The sequence below is a fragment of the Panthera uncia genome (assembly GCF_023721935.1).
Source record: "Panthera uncia isolate 11264 chromosome C1 unlocalized genomic scaffold, Puncia_PCG_1.0 HiC_scaffold_3, whole genome shotgun sequence".
Taxonomy (NCBI): domain Eukaryota; kingdom Metazoa; phylum Chordata; class Mammalia; order Carnivora; family Felidae; genus Panthera; species Panthera uncia.
In genome coordinates this window covers 60247679-60267722 of record NW_026057584.1, presented here as the reverse complement: position 1 = coordinate 60267722, position 20044 = coordinate 60247679, and the positions used below count along the sequence as shown (strand labels likewise).

The window sequence follows — 20044 nt, the reverse complement described above, 5'->3', positions numbered from 1 at the left end:
TATATATATATATATATATATATATACCTGTAGTTTCCAAAAGGTGGGCAGAATTTAAGAAGTGAGTCCTCAGGAATGAAATCACTTAGGGTATCATTTGTGTAATAAAGTTGTTACAGCAACATAACTAAGCTTAATGTGAATATCAAATAACACAAAGAAATATTACAGAAATAGTTAATTTTTAATAAAAGATTTTGTTTTAGAATTTTATGACTTATGAGTTTATGGAGATATCTTCATGTACTCATAAAACTCAATTTTATTTTTGTTCTTTTTTAGTTTGAGAGAGGATTTTTTTAGTTCGAGTTTGAGAAAAAATACTCTCCAAAGTATTTTTTTAAAACAATGGATTTATTCAGGTATGAAAGAAATCAAGATTTGTGAAAACCAAATTTCTACGATAGGTATCAGACTGAATTTTTAAAATAATCATCCATAATCTCCCCACCATTGCTGCAAAGCCCATGTAAGATTTCTCTTAGATAAGAAGGTGTGGGATGACCTACTTTTCAAGCTTTGTCATCTAAACTGAAGATACTTTTGAGAATGTATTTATATGCTTCAGCTAGCCTGAGGCACTAACCATTGAAGAAGAGGAAGGAATTGCCCAGGAAGCTTTGTGAAGTGTTCAGGCCCAAAGGAGTCATGTCATTGAATGACTCACGGATAATTTAAAGGATCTTAGAGTTTAAAGTCTCCATTTCCTAATAGCCCATAACACCATCCTATGCCCAAACAGTTGTCCAAAAGGCACAATTAAAAATTTAATGTTAATCACCATTAATTAAACTGTTGTATCACAAGTTTATCACAGTAAATTTATATAATCTCATCAGAAAGTACTGTAGCTGTAGACATAGTCAATGAGTTCAAGAAATGACTTCAACAGTTGCTGCACAATTTCTTTATTTAATATTTTAGGTTGACATGACAACTGAAGAGATAGATGCTCTTGTCCATCAGGAAATCATCAGTCATGATGCTTATCCCTCACCTCTAGGCTACGGAGGTTTTCCAAAATCTGTTTGTACCTCTGTAAACAACGTGCTATGTCATGGTATTCCTGACAGGTATTCATTGCTTAATAACATATTGTTCCTTCAGAAACTAAAACATGAAACTAAGATCTATAACATATGTTGAAAGATACTAGTTTAATTGAAACCCACCTGTAAACTTTTGAAGCTGATTATGGTTAAACAAAAATTTTGAAGTATTTTGCCTCAACGGGACATAATTTAACTGTTTGTTAAAGCAGTGTGTAATCCACACAAGTCATGGTTCATGAAATATTTCTTTTACCTTCTTAAGTTTTAACCATATAAATGGTAAAAATCCAAATGTAGGCAAATATAAATTATCAACTGTTGTTTTGGGTCTTTGCAAAATTAAGGAAACTAATAAATACATTTTTTTAAAGACTGTTTTAAAGATTTTTAAACAATGGCAGTATGTTCCTATTTTGTATGTCTTGTAAAATTTGATGTGACTAATGTAACTTAAAGATTAGATATAGTTATTCCATTTATTCCTCTTCCACTCCAAATTATCATTGTGACTCACTGGGCGTGTGATAGTCTTAGGTATTTATTTTTACATTCCTTTTATTGAGATCTGTCTATCACCATTTTTATTCTGTTTATGTTTCAGTCGACCTCTTCAGGATGGAGATATTATCAACATTGATGTCACGGTGAGTAAATAATATAAAAAAATAGTCTTTGATCAACTTCAGAATTGCTGGTAGCAACAGGAAGAATTGTGGATTGAAAATGTGAACTGCACCAAGGGAAGTGCTGTTTACTTCCAGACCCAGACGCAAGCAGCTGGTTTCCTTTTTTGTCTTTAACTCTGTGTTTATTCCAAGTAAACCCAGGCCTGACTTGAATTTAGGGCTGGAATCAGATGCACTGAGATCAATGTTGGCCTAAGTGAAATGTCAACCCAATCCTGCTATGTGTCATGTTTTTGAGAAGGTGTAATTGTTATTGATCCACTGTGTAGTTAATGCAGAGCACCACAGCACTGGGCAGCTGCTGAAGCTAGATATGTATGAGATGAGCTAACGCGAAGAAAGCCAGCATTTTTCCTTCACTCTGCCAAGATTGATCTTCCTCTTCCTGCTGATTTTGAGTGGGGCCTGTCATTATCTTACTCTGTCATTAGGGGCTACATTGGCCTGTGTGTGTCAGTCTATTTGGACAGCAACTCTTTTGCTAGCAGTGTTCCTTAGATTTATTAAAATCCCTGAAGGTAACGTCGTGTTCCATTTCTGGTATAGAGGGTGTAGAGAGCCTTGAACTTGGAACATACAAACAGAGTGGTTTTCTCACTGAACCTAAGTTTTTACCAAATGGTTAACAGCCTTTCTTTTAAATAACAACCCAAAGTGATTTCACATGGAAACTTAGAATTGTACAAGCTCTAACCTTTACTAATTCCCTCAGCCTCTCACTATTCTCAGACTTGGATGATTTGTGCCTTGGCAGTTCATTTTACTAAAAAATTTTGTAGCGGTTCCTTTGGATTATGTAGATTGGAGATAAATTCTATACATCTGATGATTAATAAATTATTTTTAAATGAATAAATAAAATTTAATCATCTGATGAGAACTTGTTGAGACAGACAACATTCAAGGAGTATAGCTTCTATTAATGAGGAAATATTTTTAATAATAGTTATTTGTCTATCCAGACCATGAAGACAGGTGAGCGTGGGAATGAGGTAGAAATTGGCATCCAACCATTGGGTTTGGTCAAATTTTTAGTTGTTTAAATTAACTCACCCTCTTGTCTTCCTATCAGTTTGTATGATAATATAGTCAGGGATTCTTTTATTGCTGATACTTTTTCATATATCATTTTGTCCTACTTAGAATACTTGAACATTTGCTCCACATAGATTCAGTTGGTTTATCTTTCCAACTCAGAATCATGTAGAGGGAGATATTTTATGAAGTATACCTGAAATAAAGTATTTTTCATGATATGCTTTTCTTTTGAATTGTAACTGATTTAGGGGTTTTACATTTATCATCTCACCTAATCACCCCCTAATAAAATATTGCTGCTTTGAATGAAACCAGCACACTCTTTCCTGCTGCTTCCAGTTCATCCAAAGAGAATATTCCATGCCTTTTCTGTTTTCCTGAAGACTTTTAATAAACAATTCCAATTTTAACATTCAAATATTTCACAGTTGCAAAACTAATAAAGCAAAGTGAAATATTTCAGGTGTCTAGAAATATGGAGGAGTCAGGAAGCATACGGGTAGGTATCTTAACAAATTATATTTCTTTTTCTTTACCCTTCCCCACAAATTATATTTCTTATGAGGTCTTTTATTAAGTGAAAGACTCCATTATTAGATCCTTATACTTTATTAGAAAATACTCATTATGTGTTTTATAATTGTTTACATGTAGTATATACATCACAGGAAAACAGGCGTCTTTCCCCCTTGAAAGTTGAATGTTAAAAAATAGACAATGAGATATCCAGAGTAGTTGCTCAATAAATATATGTTTAATAAATGAAGTACAAAACAAGAATACTTTGTGAACACAAATCCTAATTATAGATAACTGCCACAGACTTTCAAAAGTATCGTTATTTCCATATATATTGAGTTTTCTAAGTAGTCATTTTGAAAGCTAGCCAAAAGAATTATACAAAGGCAAGTAAAGATTTTTAAAAATATTTTTACTTAAATAACAGTTATAAAACACTGAGTTATACATTAAAAAATTTTTTTAATGTTTAGTTTTAGAGAGAGAAACACAGAGTGAAAGCAGGGGAGGGGCAGAGAGAGAGGGAGCACAGAATCTGAGGTAGGCTCCAGCCTCTGATCTGTCAGCACAGAGTCCGATGAAGGCTGATGCAGGGCTCGAACTCACAAACCGCGAGATCATGACCTGAGCCAAAGTCAGAGGCTTGACGGACTGAGCCACCCAGGTGCCCCTATGCATTTTGTGAAGCGATTATTACTCTTGTATTGGCAACTGTTATATATTTGTGTATAAAATCAAACTTGTACTTTCTTGGATTGCAAATGGGAATAAATGTATAAAATTCTATTGCAAGGAGTTAAGGTCATTTGACATAGTAGAGAAAACATTTGATTAGAAGCCAATAACCCATCATATTAATCTGGATCTACCTCTGTATTCCACCACTAACCTGAGACAAGTTACTTGTGTATGCCTCAGTTTTCTAACTTAGAAACCGAAGACATAGTAAAGACTTTTCCTGCTTCCCTTATAGAGGATAGTATTTTTTAATGCAGAATAGTATACAGATTTAAGACATTAAATCAGTATTAAAACAGTCAGGAAGCTCAGATAAACATCTTTTTTATAAGTTTCTGCATTCTACTTCATGAGAAAGAGAAATGTGAAAAATAATTACATAGGTCAAATTTATGCAAAATAGCAAATGCCATGCTATGTCTAAGGATCAGCTTTCAACCAGTCTCCTCTACCTTCTCTGTTTATTATAGTGTTTGTTATTATTGATTTTTATAACAAATCTGGTATTTTTCAAGATCCTATGGGGCCTTCTGAATCATTGACAACTGATAAAATTGTTTTTTCTGTAATTTTATCCTTAAGTCTATTTTGTTATGGTTTAATCCTTTAAAACCCATGTATAGTGTTTTCTGTTAACATTCTGCTATCTGGAACATTTGATTAAGGTTTCACTTCCAGATAAGACTTTTCCATAGCATATTTCATTCTCATATCAAGCCACTTCAATTCTTAGAACTAAATTCTCCTATGTCTAATACTGACAAGTCTATTTTATTTCTTCTTATCTATCACTTCCAAGTATAGAAATGGTAAATAAAAGATCATATATCTCCATGACACTGAAGAAACTTCTCACTAGGTTAAATACTTCTGGGTTCTTTAGACCTATTATAGTAATTATGGGTCAGTGTCTTTGGTCAGTAAATTATGCATATGTAGTTTTGTCTTCTCAGAAACAAAATGAGGTATCAAAACATTTTAATAGCATTGCTAATCATAATGCTATTGAAATAGCCCTACCATTACATATTTATTTTTAAATTTTGTAATATTGTTGTATGGCTTCTTTTTTTTTAATTTCTGTGAGGCTTTAGCATGTCCGATACCTCATTTTTTTTTTTTTTTTTTTTTTTTGGTAGGGAAACTTGAGAGTAATTCTGGAAGGGTGAAATATATGAATCTACTAAATGCATAGATGAGCACAATATATACTTTAATGAGTACATTTACAAACGAGAACATATTTTAAAATGTTTGCCTGTGTTTAGGTCTATTACAATGGCTACCATGGGGATACCTCTGAAACATTTTTGGTGGGCAATGTGGACGAATGTGGTAAAAAGTTAGTGGAGGTTGCCAGGAGGTGTAGAGACGAAGCAATTGCAGCTTGCAGAGCGGGGGCTCCCTTCTCTGTAATTGGAAACACAATCAGGTAAGCCTTACGCTGACAAGTAAAGGGAGGGTTGGCAAATGGTACAAAGGTTATTGGTGGCTTGGTATAAAGTTGATGACATGTTTTATGATTCAGAACCATCATTTCAGTCTGATATCAGTATGTGGACTGCCAAGCTGCAGTATTGTTCCCTGGGTTTAAAAAAAAAAAAAAGAAAAGAAAGATTTTAAAACAGTGAATTATACTCAGGTCAGCGGGAAACTTATAAGAGCAGCAAGCAATATTTATACGACTGCTTTAGTTTTAGCTCGACATATTAGTCTGTAGTGTTCCTTTACTCAAAATCATACCAAATATGGAAAAAAGTACCTAAGGGGGTAAACATCCCAACTCTTGGGTAACGAAACAGGAGAAAAGCTAAATTTTATAAAGGAATGAGGTGAAACATATTCTTGTGATACAAAGGTAAAAAGCATTAGCTCGAGCAAGCCTTACCTTTCAGATCAGTGGATTAGCAAACAGGCTAAAAGGGTAAGCTAATGTCCTTTTCTTGTCCGGTTCAGTTTTCCTGTACACCATTGTTTATTTTCCAAACGGTATTCTATGCGTGCTTTGTGAGTATATGTGTATTTTCTGAATTCAAGACTTTTCCCTACAATCTGTTACCTACGTTTAGATCTTTTTTCCCCCATAACTGTTTTGAAGTAGACATACGGAATATGTGTTTTCATCTAAAAGTAATACATTTTGTTAAAGATGATCACATCAGTACCTTTTAAAGCACTGTTCTCATTAATATGAACCATTGAACACTTCCCGTTTGTCTAAAGGATGGAAGGCGTAGTCACCTTGAAAAGATGCTGCCTTTTTTCTTCGTAAGCCCTCAAATACTTTAAGAAAAAAGGCAATAAAATATCAGTTAAATGTATTTATGGCTTTAAAAATATTGTAACAATGTCTGAATCAAACTTTAGTAAAATCTCTTTGGGTTATATCTGAGAAGCTTTTATTGAAGACTTCGAGCAAAATTGTGTTTTTGACAGTTTTAAATTATAGGCTAACTAGCCTGGGAAAAAAGGATAGTGTCTCTCTGTTCTTTCATAGGAAATGTTGAATCAGACCCCTACTGGGAAAAGAAATTTAATGCATATCTCACTATCTTACTGTCCATGAATATAATAGAAATGAATTCAAAATGCAGTTTTATTTTTGCAAATGGGATGAGTCGATAGATGTATCTCATATTTTTGAACACCTAGGGTTCAACAAATTTACTGGTGGTGCTCTTGCATTTTAACAAAATTTATTCTTCAGTAGAAGGGGGCAGAGAACACTAGATTCTTATTCAAGCATTCTATCGAGCTCTGCATTCATGGCTGTGTCTAAAGGGCATGTCAGCCTTTGATTCTCTCTGAGAGGTAATTATCCTTTTCCTGTCACGGAACAACAAATGATAGCTAACTACAGAGGCACATTTGCAGTAGTCACATTCATCAACTGCAGAAAAAAAAATTCAATTTAATTGTGCAACACAGCTGCACATGGGCTTTTGAGCATTTCTGTTGTTCTCCCTGTCTCGCTATTCCTCCCTCCAGATCTATTTTTTAAACTTTTTTTCTGGTTATTTTTTCCCCTTTTTGTCTCTTCTTCCATTTTTACTCTCTGTACTTTCTTGTTAAAGTAATTTTCCTTTGTGGCTCTCATTCTTTTTTCCCCATTGAAGGCTATGAATGTAGAAAATTATCACAATTACTCATATAATTGAGCCTCTTTGTAGCAAGTGCAACTCCAGTAGCCTTTCTCCATCATGAAAATGGTTTCATTATAGGGTTTTTCATATTCTCTGACACCATCTACACAGAGGAACAGGCGTGCAGATGAGATGTGCTAGGAACAGGCTAGATCAGTAAGGTCACAGTAGGAATAATTAGCTCTGCTATGGAAAGAGCATCTAGGCCTTTTACTGCTACATAAATGTACTGTCCGTGGCTTTTAGTCACAAAAAAACTTACTAACAAATGGAGCTCCCGCCTACTACTTTGAAAAAAAGATTTGTATCAACACTACAATTTTCCATCATTAAGACTAATAACACAGAGCCTAGTATACATCAAGGGGAATAAAAAGAAAAATCTCACATTCAAGTGGCGGCTGGGTGCTGACCTTTGTTCCCTTTTTTTGTGTACGACTTAACTCTTTACAAAAAAGAGCCACACGCCACACCAACATGCAGGTGAACTCCAGCTAGTACTCGCAAAGCGTAGCATTCAGTCGGAAAATCTGATAAATCTCCATGCAGGATAATGCATTTCATTACATATTCACTACATTAATTCTAGCTACATAAAAAGAAGAAGAAGAAGAGGAAGAGTAGAATTGAAAGTGACATTGGATTTTAGCTATCTGGACGCAAAGGTCAGTTTTCGCAGAGGATGAATTTGCATGTACAAGCTCCTTTGAAAACCAGATCAGTCTCAACAACTACACTTACAAAAACTACGTGAAAAATAATAGACAATGAACTTTTTACTTTTACCCTGATACATTTCGTTGTTTAGATGGTTTGTGTCTGCCACTGGGGACTAACAAATGTTTGTTCTGGCGTGTTAAGGCAGTGTTTCTGGACCTCTATTATTTCGCCTTTTCTTATTCAGGCAAGATCTCAAGGGAGTAAATAAACAATCTCCACCTTTAAGCCAAAAGTACTTGGAATCATTACAGACCGAAGGTTTACAAGCATCTTTCAACCAGCCTTACTTATTTTAAGATATTTACCATCTTTTGCACAAATTCCTTCTCCTGATACACCATGAAAAGAACATGCAAGCATCTTTTATGAGTAGTACGTCACCAAAAACCGAGTGGTCTTTATGGGAAATTTTGAAATTCTCTGAAGCCTGTAAGGATGGGATGATATCTCTGGAGAAGCACTGGCTAAAATAGTTTAATGAAAAGAGTTCTCTCTGTGCCCTTGTGCTTCATGAGGGATGGCTAGTGATGTTTGGGCTACAGTGTTACCATACTCCCTGCACCTCCATTTGCTTTAAATTATTTCTAAATCCGTGTATTTGTAATTATCTCTAGATGATATGATCCATGCGTATGAGAATACTGTGAATGTGTAGATTCACGCATCCCAAATATGTGACAGTTCAATCAAAAATAATTTAAACTTACAGTTGTAAATGTCATGATGAAAGTATCAATAAATGGTTTTTAATGTTTAATTCATAAGTATATGTTTTGATATTAATTTAGAAGAATATAAAGCAGATTTTTAAAAATAATCTCTTTCTATTAGATTATGCACATTTAAACAATAAGTGGCTCAGGCAAAATAAGTCATTTTAATGTCATCCGTGATGGATTTTTCTTGACAGCTACTGTAAATTACAATTACACTGCTTCCCTCTGCACACGAAAGTAAGCACTGCAATAAATTATCTTTTATTTCAATCCATCATGTCTGCTTTTCGGAAACAGAAAACCTCAAATAAAAGTTCGGCACTATTGTAAGAAAAATACAGTAATTTGTGATCCAGCTTGAGACATAAACGTGTACCGCTCTTTTGGAAAACGGTTGTTGGCTTTCAAAAATATTACTAATTGTACTTAAACATTACTTGTCATTAGAGGGAATCCTTGGACTTGTGCATTCCTTCATTCAAAGCTTACTGCTTAAAATAAAAATCTGGAAAGACTGAAGTAAAATTCTGTAACTTGGAAGATCAGGTGCCATTTAATCAGAGATACGACTGTTTGGAAATTGGTGCTGTTTGTAGGATTCACGTAGAAATGGTGATAAAACTATTTCCGTGTGCATTTTACTTCTTTAGAAGAGAATGCACTTAAATATAGTACTCCTCTGCCCTCTTGGCGAATGTATCCTTAGTCATAAAATGTAGCTGAAATGTATTAAGAGTTTTAATTTCTCCAGACAATACTTCAATTGAGGAAAACTACCTCATGAAAGGGAATTAAACTGAAGAAAACAGTCACAAGATGAAATTCCTTAAGAGAGATTTCTCTTTCAACTATAAACTGTAACTGAAACATGAACTATGATAATAGTATAATTTGAAAGTAAGTTCATAGACTATGTTTATACACTTCCTTCTTCCTTTCCCCTCTTCTCTCACCCCAAATAGTCCCTATGAAGGACTTCAAGTCATAAACGTGCTCAGGCTCATAGGTAAACATACTGCCTGAGAGGATTTTTAGTTAGGGAAAATCAGAACAAAACAGCTAATGCCAGGAGAATTCTTCTCAGTAGATTTCAGCAGAAAGAAGGCAGATCTCATGAGTGGAATGTCCAGGACAAGAAGACCCTTGTGCTCAGAAATGGTCAAGGCCCTGTAACGGCTGGTGTTGGGGCGCAACGGAGGCATTTCTTGGGCACCCCTGCCCGTCCAGCTGTTTCCATTTTCCTCAACACACCAGTTAAGAAAAGCACACATGCTCCACCTTCCCATGCCGCAGTCAGGGTTACCACTACTTGCTTTCCTGTTAGAGCGGGACCTGCTATTACAGGTCCCTTGGATTATCTCCATGAAATTAGATTTGGACCCTAGAATCAGGTAGATAATCTTGTGTTTCCCATATATTCCAAAGTAGTAGAAGGAGCATTATTTTAAGTAGTAATTAGGGACATTAAGGAGATTTAATGGCATTTAGTCCCAGTAAGTATGTGTTGAAAAGCTCACTACAAATCCAAAAGGAAAATACCCTGAAAAAGCAGATAGAAGTATATACTTAGCTTCTGGGAATCAAGCATTGAGATGGGTGCTTAGCCAAGGAGCTGAGTGAAATTTGTCCGGTTCTTTTCTTCTTTCCACCCGGCTGTGAAATCCTGACCTTTGCATTCATGACACATACATTCTATGATACTCCTATGACCATAAGTTCCAGCAGGATCCAGGCAGCAAATTGTTGTAGGAGAATGCACTCAAATACCTTTAGCCACCTTGTAATTGCCCAGCTTTTTTTATGAAGAGGAATGAGAGGGATGATGGCAGAGGGAACCCAAGTGTTTTTTCAGAGTGGGTTTTCTTCCTCTCCTTTCATCAGAAATTAAAACGAAGATTGCCATTGTAACACACATTTAAGATGTAGCCGTGATGCCTACCAATCAGTTAGATCCCAGGGTTTTTTTTTTTAGGGTTTTGTTTTGTTTTGTTTAGAAAATAAAATAGAACAGTTTACATTGAGTGTTCTTAGAATCATTGAGGTCTGTTGGGATTGAAGTCACATAATTTACAGGTTTAAGTAGAACCCATTCTTGTAAAAAAAAAAAAAAGTCTTGATCATTATTGTTTTGTCTCAGTCTCTCTTCCACCCTCTATCCACTCCTCAGTTTTTATTCAGAAATTGTGTGGTACAAATGGAAACACCTTGGAAAAGTTTTTGTACCTCCTGCCCAAAGAGCAAAAGCACATAGAAATAACTATAACCATAAGGTACAACTTTAAGAGATAAAAATGTTGACTTATTATTCCTGTCGTCAACACATGCTTAGCTTGCCTATTTCTGCACTATCGGTTACATGGAAATTAATTCTGAATGAGAGGCTGTCCACCTGCTATTTGTAGTGACATCCTGGTCCAAGGGAAGATATCTTACAGGTCTGGAGATGCAACTTAAACGTATTCAGTGATAACTATTGACATGAATGCTCATAGAGATGCTGCCTTTGAGTTCATGTTAAATTGAACCTAGGGTCTGTTGGAAACTCTAGTTTGAGATCTGAAAACTTTGATTTTGGTAAAAATTTAAATAGGAGTCCTATAAATCCTGATTTATTGTTACGGTTAGGGTTAGGGCACTGTGCCCCTTATCCATGTGGAAATATAAATTGTTAATGGTATATATGTTCTTATCTTTGTGGTACTCCTAGAAATGAATATGTTCACCTGATTTCAAAAACAACTTCTTAACTTTATAGGTGAAGATTTTAGGGTTGGATTCTATTTGCCACATTTCATTTATGTGGAATAGATGGAACTCAGTACATTTGCATGTAGAAATAACTAATAAAGCATTAAGAGTTAGGAATCACAATACTAGCTTCTCTTAAGCATCACAGTGATTAAAAAACATCCTGTGTGAATTTTGTTAATGATACAGGTCTTGCATGGAAATCCCAATGATCACAAAGTTTTGGAGTATTTTAAGAATATTGACAAAGCAGATTTGACCTTTTGTATGAGTGTTTCTGTTTCTAAGATGTATAATGTTTTGAAATAGTCCAAAATAAGGGAACTATAAAAGTAGGAAGTCACATTTCTAGATTGCATTTTTGTTTCTCTGTTTGGTTCTCAAATTAGTATTAACTTGCACAGTCTTTGGCGAAACCTCATACAAACAAGGCAAGTTTTTATTCCCTGCATTCTATACACATGTATTTTGGTTATGTATATCGATCTGTATATGAGGTAACACTCATTTTTTATCTAAAAGTGGCCTTGTTTGAATGCTGTACTAAGGTAAATGAAACAAACTACTATGTTAGATACATACCTTTTTTCTTAATTTATCCAAAGGGAGTCATTACATGCAATGGCAACAATTTTAATTATTCCGGAAAAATGAAAACAGTAATATTATCATCTGACTCTAAATATAACTGATTTTTTCTCTTTCAGGGGCTATTTTAAAGTGACTTTAAGTATGCATTAAAAACTTACCTAATTTAATTAAATATTTTGTTTCATCACTTTTAAAGCCACATAACTCATCAGAATGGTTTGCAAGTCTGTCCACATTTTGTGGGACATGGGATAGGATCTTACTTTCATGGACATCCAGAAATTTGGCATCATGGTAAGAAAGTGATTGAATGGAATCTGGAAAAGGCAGTTTTGTTCCTGAGGCTCCTCTAACTTTGAATGCCTATTATCATCCTTTGGTGTGTATGCATGTGTATGTGTAGTGGGGGGGGGGGGGATGCATGTGTTTGGGTAGTGGGGGGGGGGTTACTTAATTGTAACCAGCACATTACAATGTTATTGGATTAGAGCCCAGCAGTTTCAGTCTCAAAGAAAGGTTTATTTTGCTTTTTGTCTTCCCACAAAAGGTGATGGCTAGAAGGCACAAGGGATATTTGCCTAGAAAGTTACTGAAAACAAAATGCCACTGCATCAATGTCCCAGCAGCATGCACATACGACTGTTTTCTGTTTTTCTTTTCCTACCCCCTTCTCTAACCGCTGACTGTTGTGGTTAAACTTCATTACATCCTACACAGCGTTGACAGCTGATCTATTTAGCAGCATGTACTCTTTAGTGATTTCTAGATTATACCCACCCTTGTGTTCCTTCCCCAGAGCCTCCTCTTTTCACTGCCTGGGTGTGCACCCTACAGTGAGAACGCAAGGGTGGGCCAGAGCAGTGGGAGGATTTGGGTGTGGGTAGGAGGCGGTTCTATAGAGTGGCCCCCAGGGGAGCTGCACACCTGGACAAAGACCAAAGGAAAGTTGGGCCTTGACCTGTGTGCTTGGGGTGGGAGCAGTCCCTGGAGGGAATACCGCCTGGAACCCATTACCCGGAAGATCTCCGTAGACCCAGCAGGTCAGAATTCCTTTTGCACCAGAGAGTCCCCCCTCCCCCCGCCCCAGGCAGCTCAGAGGAGGTCCGGGCAGGAGTGCAGACAGAGCATCTCAGGCGTGTACCCCACCCTGCCCCAACACTTGGAGTTATTGCAGGGTTACCCGCCCTGTCCTAGCCTCCTGCTCCAATCTGCCCACTAAGTGGCTGCCTTCCCTTCGTATCAGTTCCCCAAGATATCTTCCTCTTTGGGATAGGAGGGCAGGGCCTAGGACCCAGTGAAACCAGGAGACCTTGAAGCAAGTGGCCAGGGGACAGTGGAGGGGGGAACGCAACAGGTGTCTGGAACACCCAGGCTGCCTCTGCTAGGCCTTGGTGCACCCTTCCCAGGGGTCTTGACCCCCAGCAAAGAAAATGCAGAGGCTAAGGCCCAGAACCCCTGTGTTTAACCCCTTGGCAGTAGCCACTACCAGGATTCTAGATCTCTCCATCCTTCCTTCTACCCTAAAACAAAATAAGTAAAATGACCAAGGTTTTTGAGCAGTCCTGTCCTTCTAATTCTATTCTCTTTCTCTCCATTTCCCACTCCCCCTACTGCATATATTTTGTTTTGCAGCGAATGACAGCGATCTACTCATGGAGGAGGGAATGGCGTTCACTATAGGTCAGTGCCCAAGTTCCCCTTTAGAGAGCGGTGGCTCCTGGGTGGAGGCAGCAGCGCTGGCCTAGGCCAGGCAGTCCCGTGAAGGAATAATAAAGCCAATCAGTGTAATGAAATAATTCAGATGCATAGCAAATCTGATTAAATAATATCCTCGAGTCCCATCTTCCTAAATCAGATACTTACCGACACATTTAGGAGACGGCAGCCGTCCAACCTCTAATTTTGTTACCAGCATAATGTGGTGTTTGGTTTTTTGTTTTGTTTTGGTTTTGGTTTGGGTTTTTTTTTGTTTTTTTGTTTTTTTTTTTTTGGTTTTGGTTTTGGTTTTGGGGTTTTGTTTTGTTTTGTTTTGTTTTCATTAACACCCAGTGACTAGAAGTGATTATGTCCCTTGCTCTCTGTCAGCAAGTGGCATGTCCTTTCTGGCTGCCCATTCCTGGCTGATCATGTGGTTGGTGTCACCACCAAATTCCAATCACCTCAGACCTCAGAGGCATCATATTTCTGACTGTGGTACTTAATGGAGAAGCAATTAGAGTGAAATAAGAAAATTGTTATTTGCTGATTAATGAACATTTTGAGCATGTTTTAAAAATTCAAATATTTTTAAAAACTGACTGGTATTTATAAGAGGGACTGGTGTTTGGGTGGTTATTATCCACAGGGTCCTAATTAAGGCTTGATTAAAATGCCCTTTTTTCTAAAAAAAAAATTACGAACTAGGCAACTTCATACATTTTTTAATGCGGTGGTGTTTCCTCTTCCTACTGTTTAGTTTGTAGTATACTATGTAAGCAACATCAATTATCAGCCCTTGCGAGATGACAACATGAACCCGTGGGGGAAGCGCTTGCGGGGAGGGGAGGAGAACCATCTTATTCTCTTTTTTCATAATCAGCCGAAAGAGAAACAATATTTGACAAGAATCTGATTAGATCACTGCAGTAAATATTTTCCCTCTTACAGAGCCAATCATCACCGAGGGATCCCCCGAATTTAAAGTCCTAGAGGATGCATGGACTGTGGTCTCCCTGGACAATCAAAGGTGTTTGCTTTCTGTGCCATTGGTTTTGAATTCTATGGGAAGGGAAGCTTCGATCAACGGCCCTGGCCCTGATGGGCTGCTGCTCCTCTCCCCCGTACCCCGAACCCACAGCTAGGGGTGTTGCTCTTTCCCATGGCTGCTGTGTGTGTTTCAGGTCCGCCCAGTTCGAGCACACCGTTCTCATCACGTCGGGGGGCGTGGAGATCCTGACCAAACTGCCCCACGAGGCCTGAGGAGCCGCCTGAAGGTCACAGAGGCCAGGAGGTTTTTATCCTAAATTGTTGAAATCTAGCTGGAGAACTTTTAAAAGACACAGGCGAACGGCAGTTCACGCAGTAACCAACCTAGCACTTACTCTTGGAAAAACCCGGTGGGGTTTGGGGGCACTGGGAACTCAGATCTCAAGCCTTGCCTTGGCCTGAGCAGCTTCAGAGGGATGGATCCTGGAGCCAGCTCGGCTTCCCAATGCTCCCCACTTCCCAACGCAGGGAAAAGATTCTGGAGGGGAATGGGGACGCCCTCAGTTGGAAGAGGAAGGATTTCTAGAGATGCATGGTTTTCTCTTTGCCTTGTCTTGACTCTGGCCAAGTAAAAAGCTTTTCCTTCTTAACCATTGTGTCTGTGCTCCTTGCATCTCTGACAGTTACTAGGGGGAGAGAGTGGGTGGTTAATTTTTGAATCTCTAAACTTTTCACATGTGCATGTAAGGAGGGAAAAATGAGCCTAGATGTTAGCTGGGAATTTTTTTAAAGTCTCTTTTTTCCACCTTGTGGATCCCACGTTGGCACTCTCAGGGGCCAACCACCCCCCAGCCTTTCATAGCTGCTTTTGCAGATGAAAAGATTAGCCCGCAAATGGAAGGGTTGGTCACAAACATTTCTTTGCCTGGGAACCCTGGGCCTGGTCCCTACAGGGCTTTATCAGTCCAGAAACATGACTTTCCCAGTCCCCTGTGGCTCCTCCTACTTGTCCCTCATCCTACCCTAAGTGGCCATCCCTGAGGTTACTTTTGAGAGCCCCTCTCCGAACTGCCATCACACACACACACACACACACACACACACACACACACACACACACACGACTGTATGTTGCACTAGGAATTAGAACATCGGCCCCACCTGTCCAGATGTGAGCAGTGTCCAGCTGGTCTACCTCCTAAGCAGACCATATTGGCCCCTTTTGGACTGTGCTCTTCTGATGGAGACCCAGAGGATCCCAGCACGGGGAGATACGGAAACTTTTGAGGGCTAGAGCCAAGTTAGCTGGGATTGGAGCTGGCAAGCCCACAGCTCCACCTGCTTCCGAAGCAGGAAATCCAAGGGCCACGTTCTGCATTTCCCAAAGGCCGATTTCTGATCAGAATACCCTTCCTTCCTCAGCACCCTTCCCCGCCACCCCCCCCCCCCAGCACCTGTTCACACCTGGGCTCAGGTGAAGAGGTTTGGGGCCTCTAGCAGACCACATAGAAACGATCCCTGCTCTGGTCATGGTTTAAAGAGCAAGTTCAGTGAAGGTGTCTGGGCAGTCAGGGGTTGTGCTAACTTTTGCTTCTACTGAAACGGGTTTTGCAAAGTTGCCACCCTCTAAATACAGCTTGAGCTGCAGAGCATCAAGGAAATGTGAGCACCTGTAGTTATCATGACAGGTGGCCTCTGTGATCAGGACCCAAGAGGCAGCTCACTTTGTGACACTCAGAGTGGAGAAGAGATGGGAAACTGAAGCCAATAAGTGCACTCGGAAAAGTGGCTAGTTCAAGCTTTTCCCTAAACTTGGATTCTCTCAGGTGTCCTCCAACCCCTCCAACTCCCTTTCTCTGTGTCTAGAGATGTAGAATTTGGACCGAAGTAGTTCCAATTCAAGTGGATCTGAGAGCTGGAAAAGACGAGGAAAAGGTTGAAGATTTAAAGGACCATAGAAAAACTTGGGGGATGCTTGAGAGTTGGCCAAGCAAAAGCCTCAAGATGAGGCTGCTGCTCTGGACCCATCCGATTCTCTAGTAAGGAACCAGGCCCAGATGGCCTTGGGGGAGGTTTGCCAGATAATGATTGCACTTCTCTCCTAGAACAATCAGATTGCAATGGTTAGCCACTTATTTTATCTACGGATCAGTTTACTCCAAGTTCCTCAAGAATAATTTTATTAGGACCACAGGATTTTACCATCCACTGGGATAACGTGCTGCTTGGGCAGCAGTTATTCTGAGGTGGAAGTATTTGGGGGACAGGTTTATAACCCTATATATTAAAGTAACTAGTTTGAGCCTAATTTAAATATTATACACACGTATATGTATATATACCAGCACCAGCCAATACTCGCTCCGTAGGAAACAAACTTGAATTAGAACGAACTCCGTTTAACCTGCTTTGAAGTTGAAGTTAGAAAGCAGATTTAAAAATACCCCGTGCACCACAGCTACCACCTCCCAGATGAACTGGCCCCAAACCTCCCGCGGGGCCGCGGGGATTTCCGCCCACGCGTGGCCACGGCTACCACCACCCCGCGCGGGTCCTGCGGTGTCTCCAACAGGTTCTACTCGGAATCCGGGACTCTCAGAATAAATGTGAGAGTTTTGCTCCCTCACAGAGTTGGGGCAGGCAAAGATCTTAGCAAACCAACGTTTCAGAACAGGTGTCTTAACAGCGGGGGTTTGGGGGGCTTGCGGGGGAGGGATCCACTCTGGGCTCCGAGAGTGGGGGGAGATAAGATCGCTCACTCAGAAGCTACTCAAGGCCTGGCGTCTCTGCTCCCGAGGGCCCCGGCTCAGCCTTCCCTCCCCAGACCTGCTTCTCTGGGGCTAGGAAATAATTCCCGAATGTAGAGACTCCCTCGCCCACATATAATTCATTTCTAACACAAACAAGGCTCTGAAACCTTTTCCTGAGGGGGCGCGTGCGGGTCCTTTGTTCCACGCAGCCAGCCCTGTCCCCTGCGCTGGAAAGGCTTGGATTCTCCCCCTCCAGATGTGGACCGAGAGCCCTGTAGACAGTCGCGACCTGTGGCCGTCTCTCCCCTCTTCCCTCATCTTGCAGTTCTCTGGAATAAACCCAGCCGTCGGGTTTCCTCACGCGTAGCCCTGAGCGCCCGAAGTCAACAGCCACTTCCCACGGTCCCAACCCCGACCCCGCGCCAGCCGAGGCAATCACTTACGTGGGCAGGGCCCGCTATAGGTGCGCGCGAAAGACCGGGGGCCCGGGCGGCATCCGTGCTGTCGTGCGTGCGTACCGCACCTCACTCCACACCCCGAAACAGGCGCTAGGAAGGAGCTATTAAAACCACAAGTGCAACAAGGAAATCAAGAGGAGTCGAGCGGCTCCAAGAGCAGTCTGGTGGCGGAGTCATTAGCTGGTTGTTGCTACAAAGCATCACCGTGTGGTTCGGTGATTAAGGGGGAAAAAAAATCTTTTTAAACGTTGGCAAACCCGTTATTGGTTTGAAGGATTTTTTTTTTTTGCTTTTGTTTTTCTTTTTGCTCCAACCACGCTGCCTGAAATATTGCTATCCCCAACATCATGCCCTTAAACCAAAGGAGAGGGATTCCGCGGGCAGCAGCTGCGGCTACAGAAGTTAAAAAAGAGAGAAGCCCCTTCCACTCATATCTGTAACGACAGCACGATGTAATTTGTTTTGAATGTTCATTTTTATTGGTGTTCCCTCTGCCAAAATGTGCTTGATTACAGAGGTTTGTCCTGTGATCATTGAGCACTCCAGACAGGGGAAGGTGCATCGCCGAAGGTTCAGCTCAGGCCAGATCAAATCCCGGGCTGTTTAACGCTGAAAGGCTGCATGTTGCTATTAGTGTTAAATATATGGCTAATTATGCGTATGAAAATTAAACATCAGTGTTATGCTAATGGGGCGCCTTCAGCTGCGGATCGGAGCACTTGAGACTACCATTTAATCAAATGAATCAGTAACTAATACATCTGCACGTGTGAACTTTCACAAGATCATTTCCCCGTTCCCGTCACACCGCTAAATTATGAAAGAAATAATTATCAACACTTTCTAATTACCTAACAAAGTAATTTGGGATTCACCGTGGGGCTGGCGGGATGGGGAACCAACAGTCCCTAGCAGGCAGCGTGGTGTGCGCCACGCCTCGTGGGGGTGGCTGTGTGGTGGCGGCGGCGGGGGGCTTTTGTGCGCTTTTCTGTACCTAGCGCCCCAGAAGATAGAAGGCGCCGTGGCAGCTTTTGCTAGCCCTGCCCCCAGGCCCAGTGGCGCCCGCTTTGACCACTGGAGATGAGGAGGATCCTGGGCGACAATGAGAGACACGATTGTACAAAGATATGCGAGCCTGCCACTGGCCTGTTTTTGCCACGGGTTTCGGTGTTCCCCAGGACTTCTAAACCCGGGGTACTCTCGCCAGACCCCGGAAGGCCGGAAACTGACCACCTGGTACTGGTTGCTCAAGCCAAACTGAGCCCGCCGGCTCCTGGGCTCCACTCTGCGCCGCGCCCTTGGGGCGAGTGCGTCCGGGGCTTTCGGCGCAGAGGGAGTGAAGAGGAAGGGGAGGCGGAGGAAGGTTGGGAGGGAAAGAGGGGGTGTGTGTTGGGGGGAGGGGGCGGTGCGGCCGCCTTTCCTGGGAGGAGAAGCGCGGGTTCCTGGCTCTCCGCGCGCACTGCTTTAATCAGACCGGTGCAGCCTCGAGCTGGAGTGGCCAGCTGGGCCTGGAGCAATGCGAGCGGGCCCCAGGGAACGGCGGCGGCGGCGCGGCGGCCGAGTGAGTGAGTTCGCCCAGAGGGCCCCAAACCTGCCCCCAGGGATGTGGCAGAGCGGACCCGAGCCAGGGAGGCGCCGCCGAGGGGAGCGCTGCGCTAGGCACACGGCTCTCGGGAGGACAGCGCTCGGTTGGCCGCCTCCGGTACCGCCACCCCCACCCCCGTGCGCGACTTCGCGCTCCGAGGCCGCGGCCGGGCTCCGGAGCCCTAGCTGACCGCTGGACCGGGTGACGGCGGCTAGGAGAAGCGATGCCCCTTTCTGGGCGTTGGGGGCGGGCGGAGGGTGGGGACAGTAGTGGGGGGAGGGCGGCTGCGCCGAGCCGCTGGTTTCTGGGAAGTACGGCGCGCCGGGGGAGGCGGGAGGCTGAAGAGCCGCGGGCCGCGGAGGTCCCGGCGCGGGTGCTGCAGCCCATTGTGCGCCCCACGCGGCGCGCTCTGTTGCAGAGGAGCCCCGGCCGGGAAGTGTGGACGCGTTTCTCCCGAGGCCCGGCCGCCTCGCCCGCTCTAGTCCAGCGGAGCCGGAGCGCCTCGGACCAATCCCCGGTGATTATGCAAGACAGCGGACCAATCAGCTCCGTCAGCTCATGAATATTTATGACCTTGGCTGAGTCAAAGCTTTGAAGCGAGTTTGGGGAGCTCGG

The 20044-nt window shown here is 41.6% G+C and overlaps 1 protein-coding gene across 1 annotated transcript in view; it reads left to right on the top strand.

The window, feature by feature from the left end:
- METAP1D (methionyl aminopeptidase type 1D, mitochondrial) overlaps positions 1–15286 on the top strand; it is an 88564-nt gene extending 73278 nt beyond the window's left edge. Inside the window, exons 4-10 of the mRNA XM_049615533.1 lie at positions 925–1073; positions 1654–1696; positions 5302–5465; positions 12148–12245; positions 13584–13631; positions 14598–14676; positions 14831–15286. Of these exons, the coding sequence (XP_049471490.1) occupies positions 925–1073; positions 1654–1696; positions 5302–5465; positions 12148–12245; positions 13584–13631; positions 14598–14676; positions 14831–14909 (660 nt within the window). The 3' untranslated portion in view covers positions 14910–15286. The remainder of the gene's footprint in view (positions 1–924; positions 1074–1653; positions 1697–5301; positions 5466–12147; positions 12246–13583; positions 13632–14597; positions 14677–14830) is intronic.
- The last annotated feature ends 4758 nt before the right edge of the window (positions 15287–20044 follow it).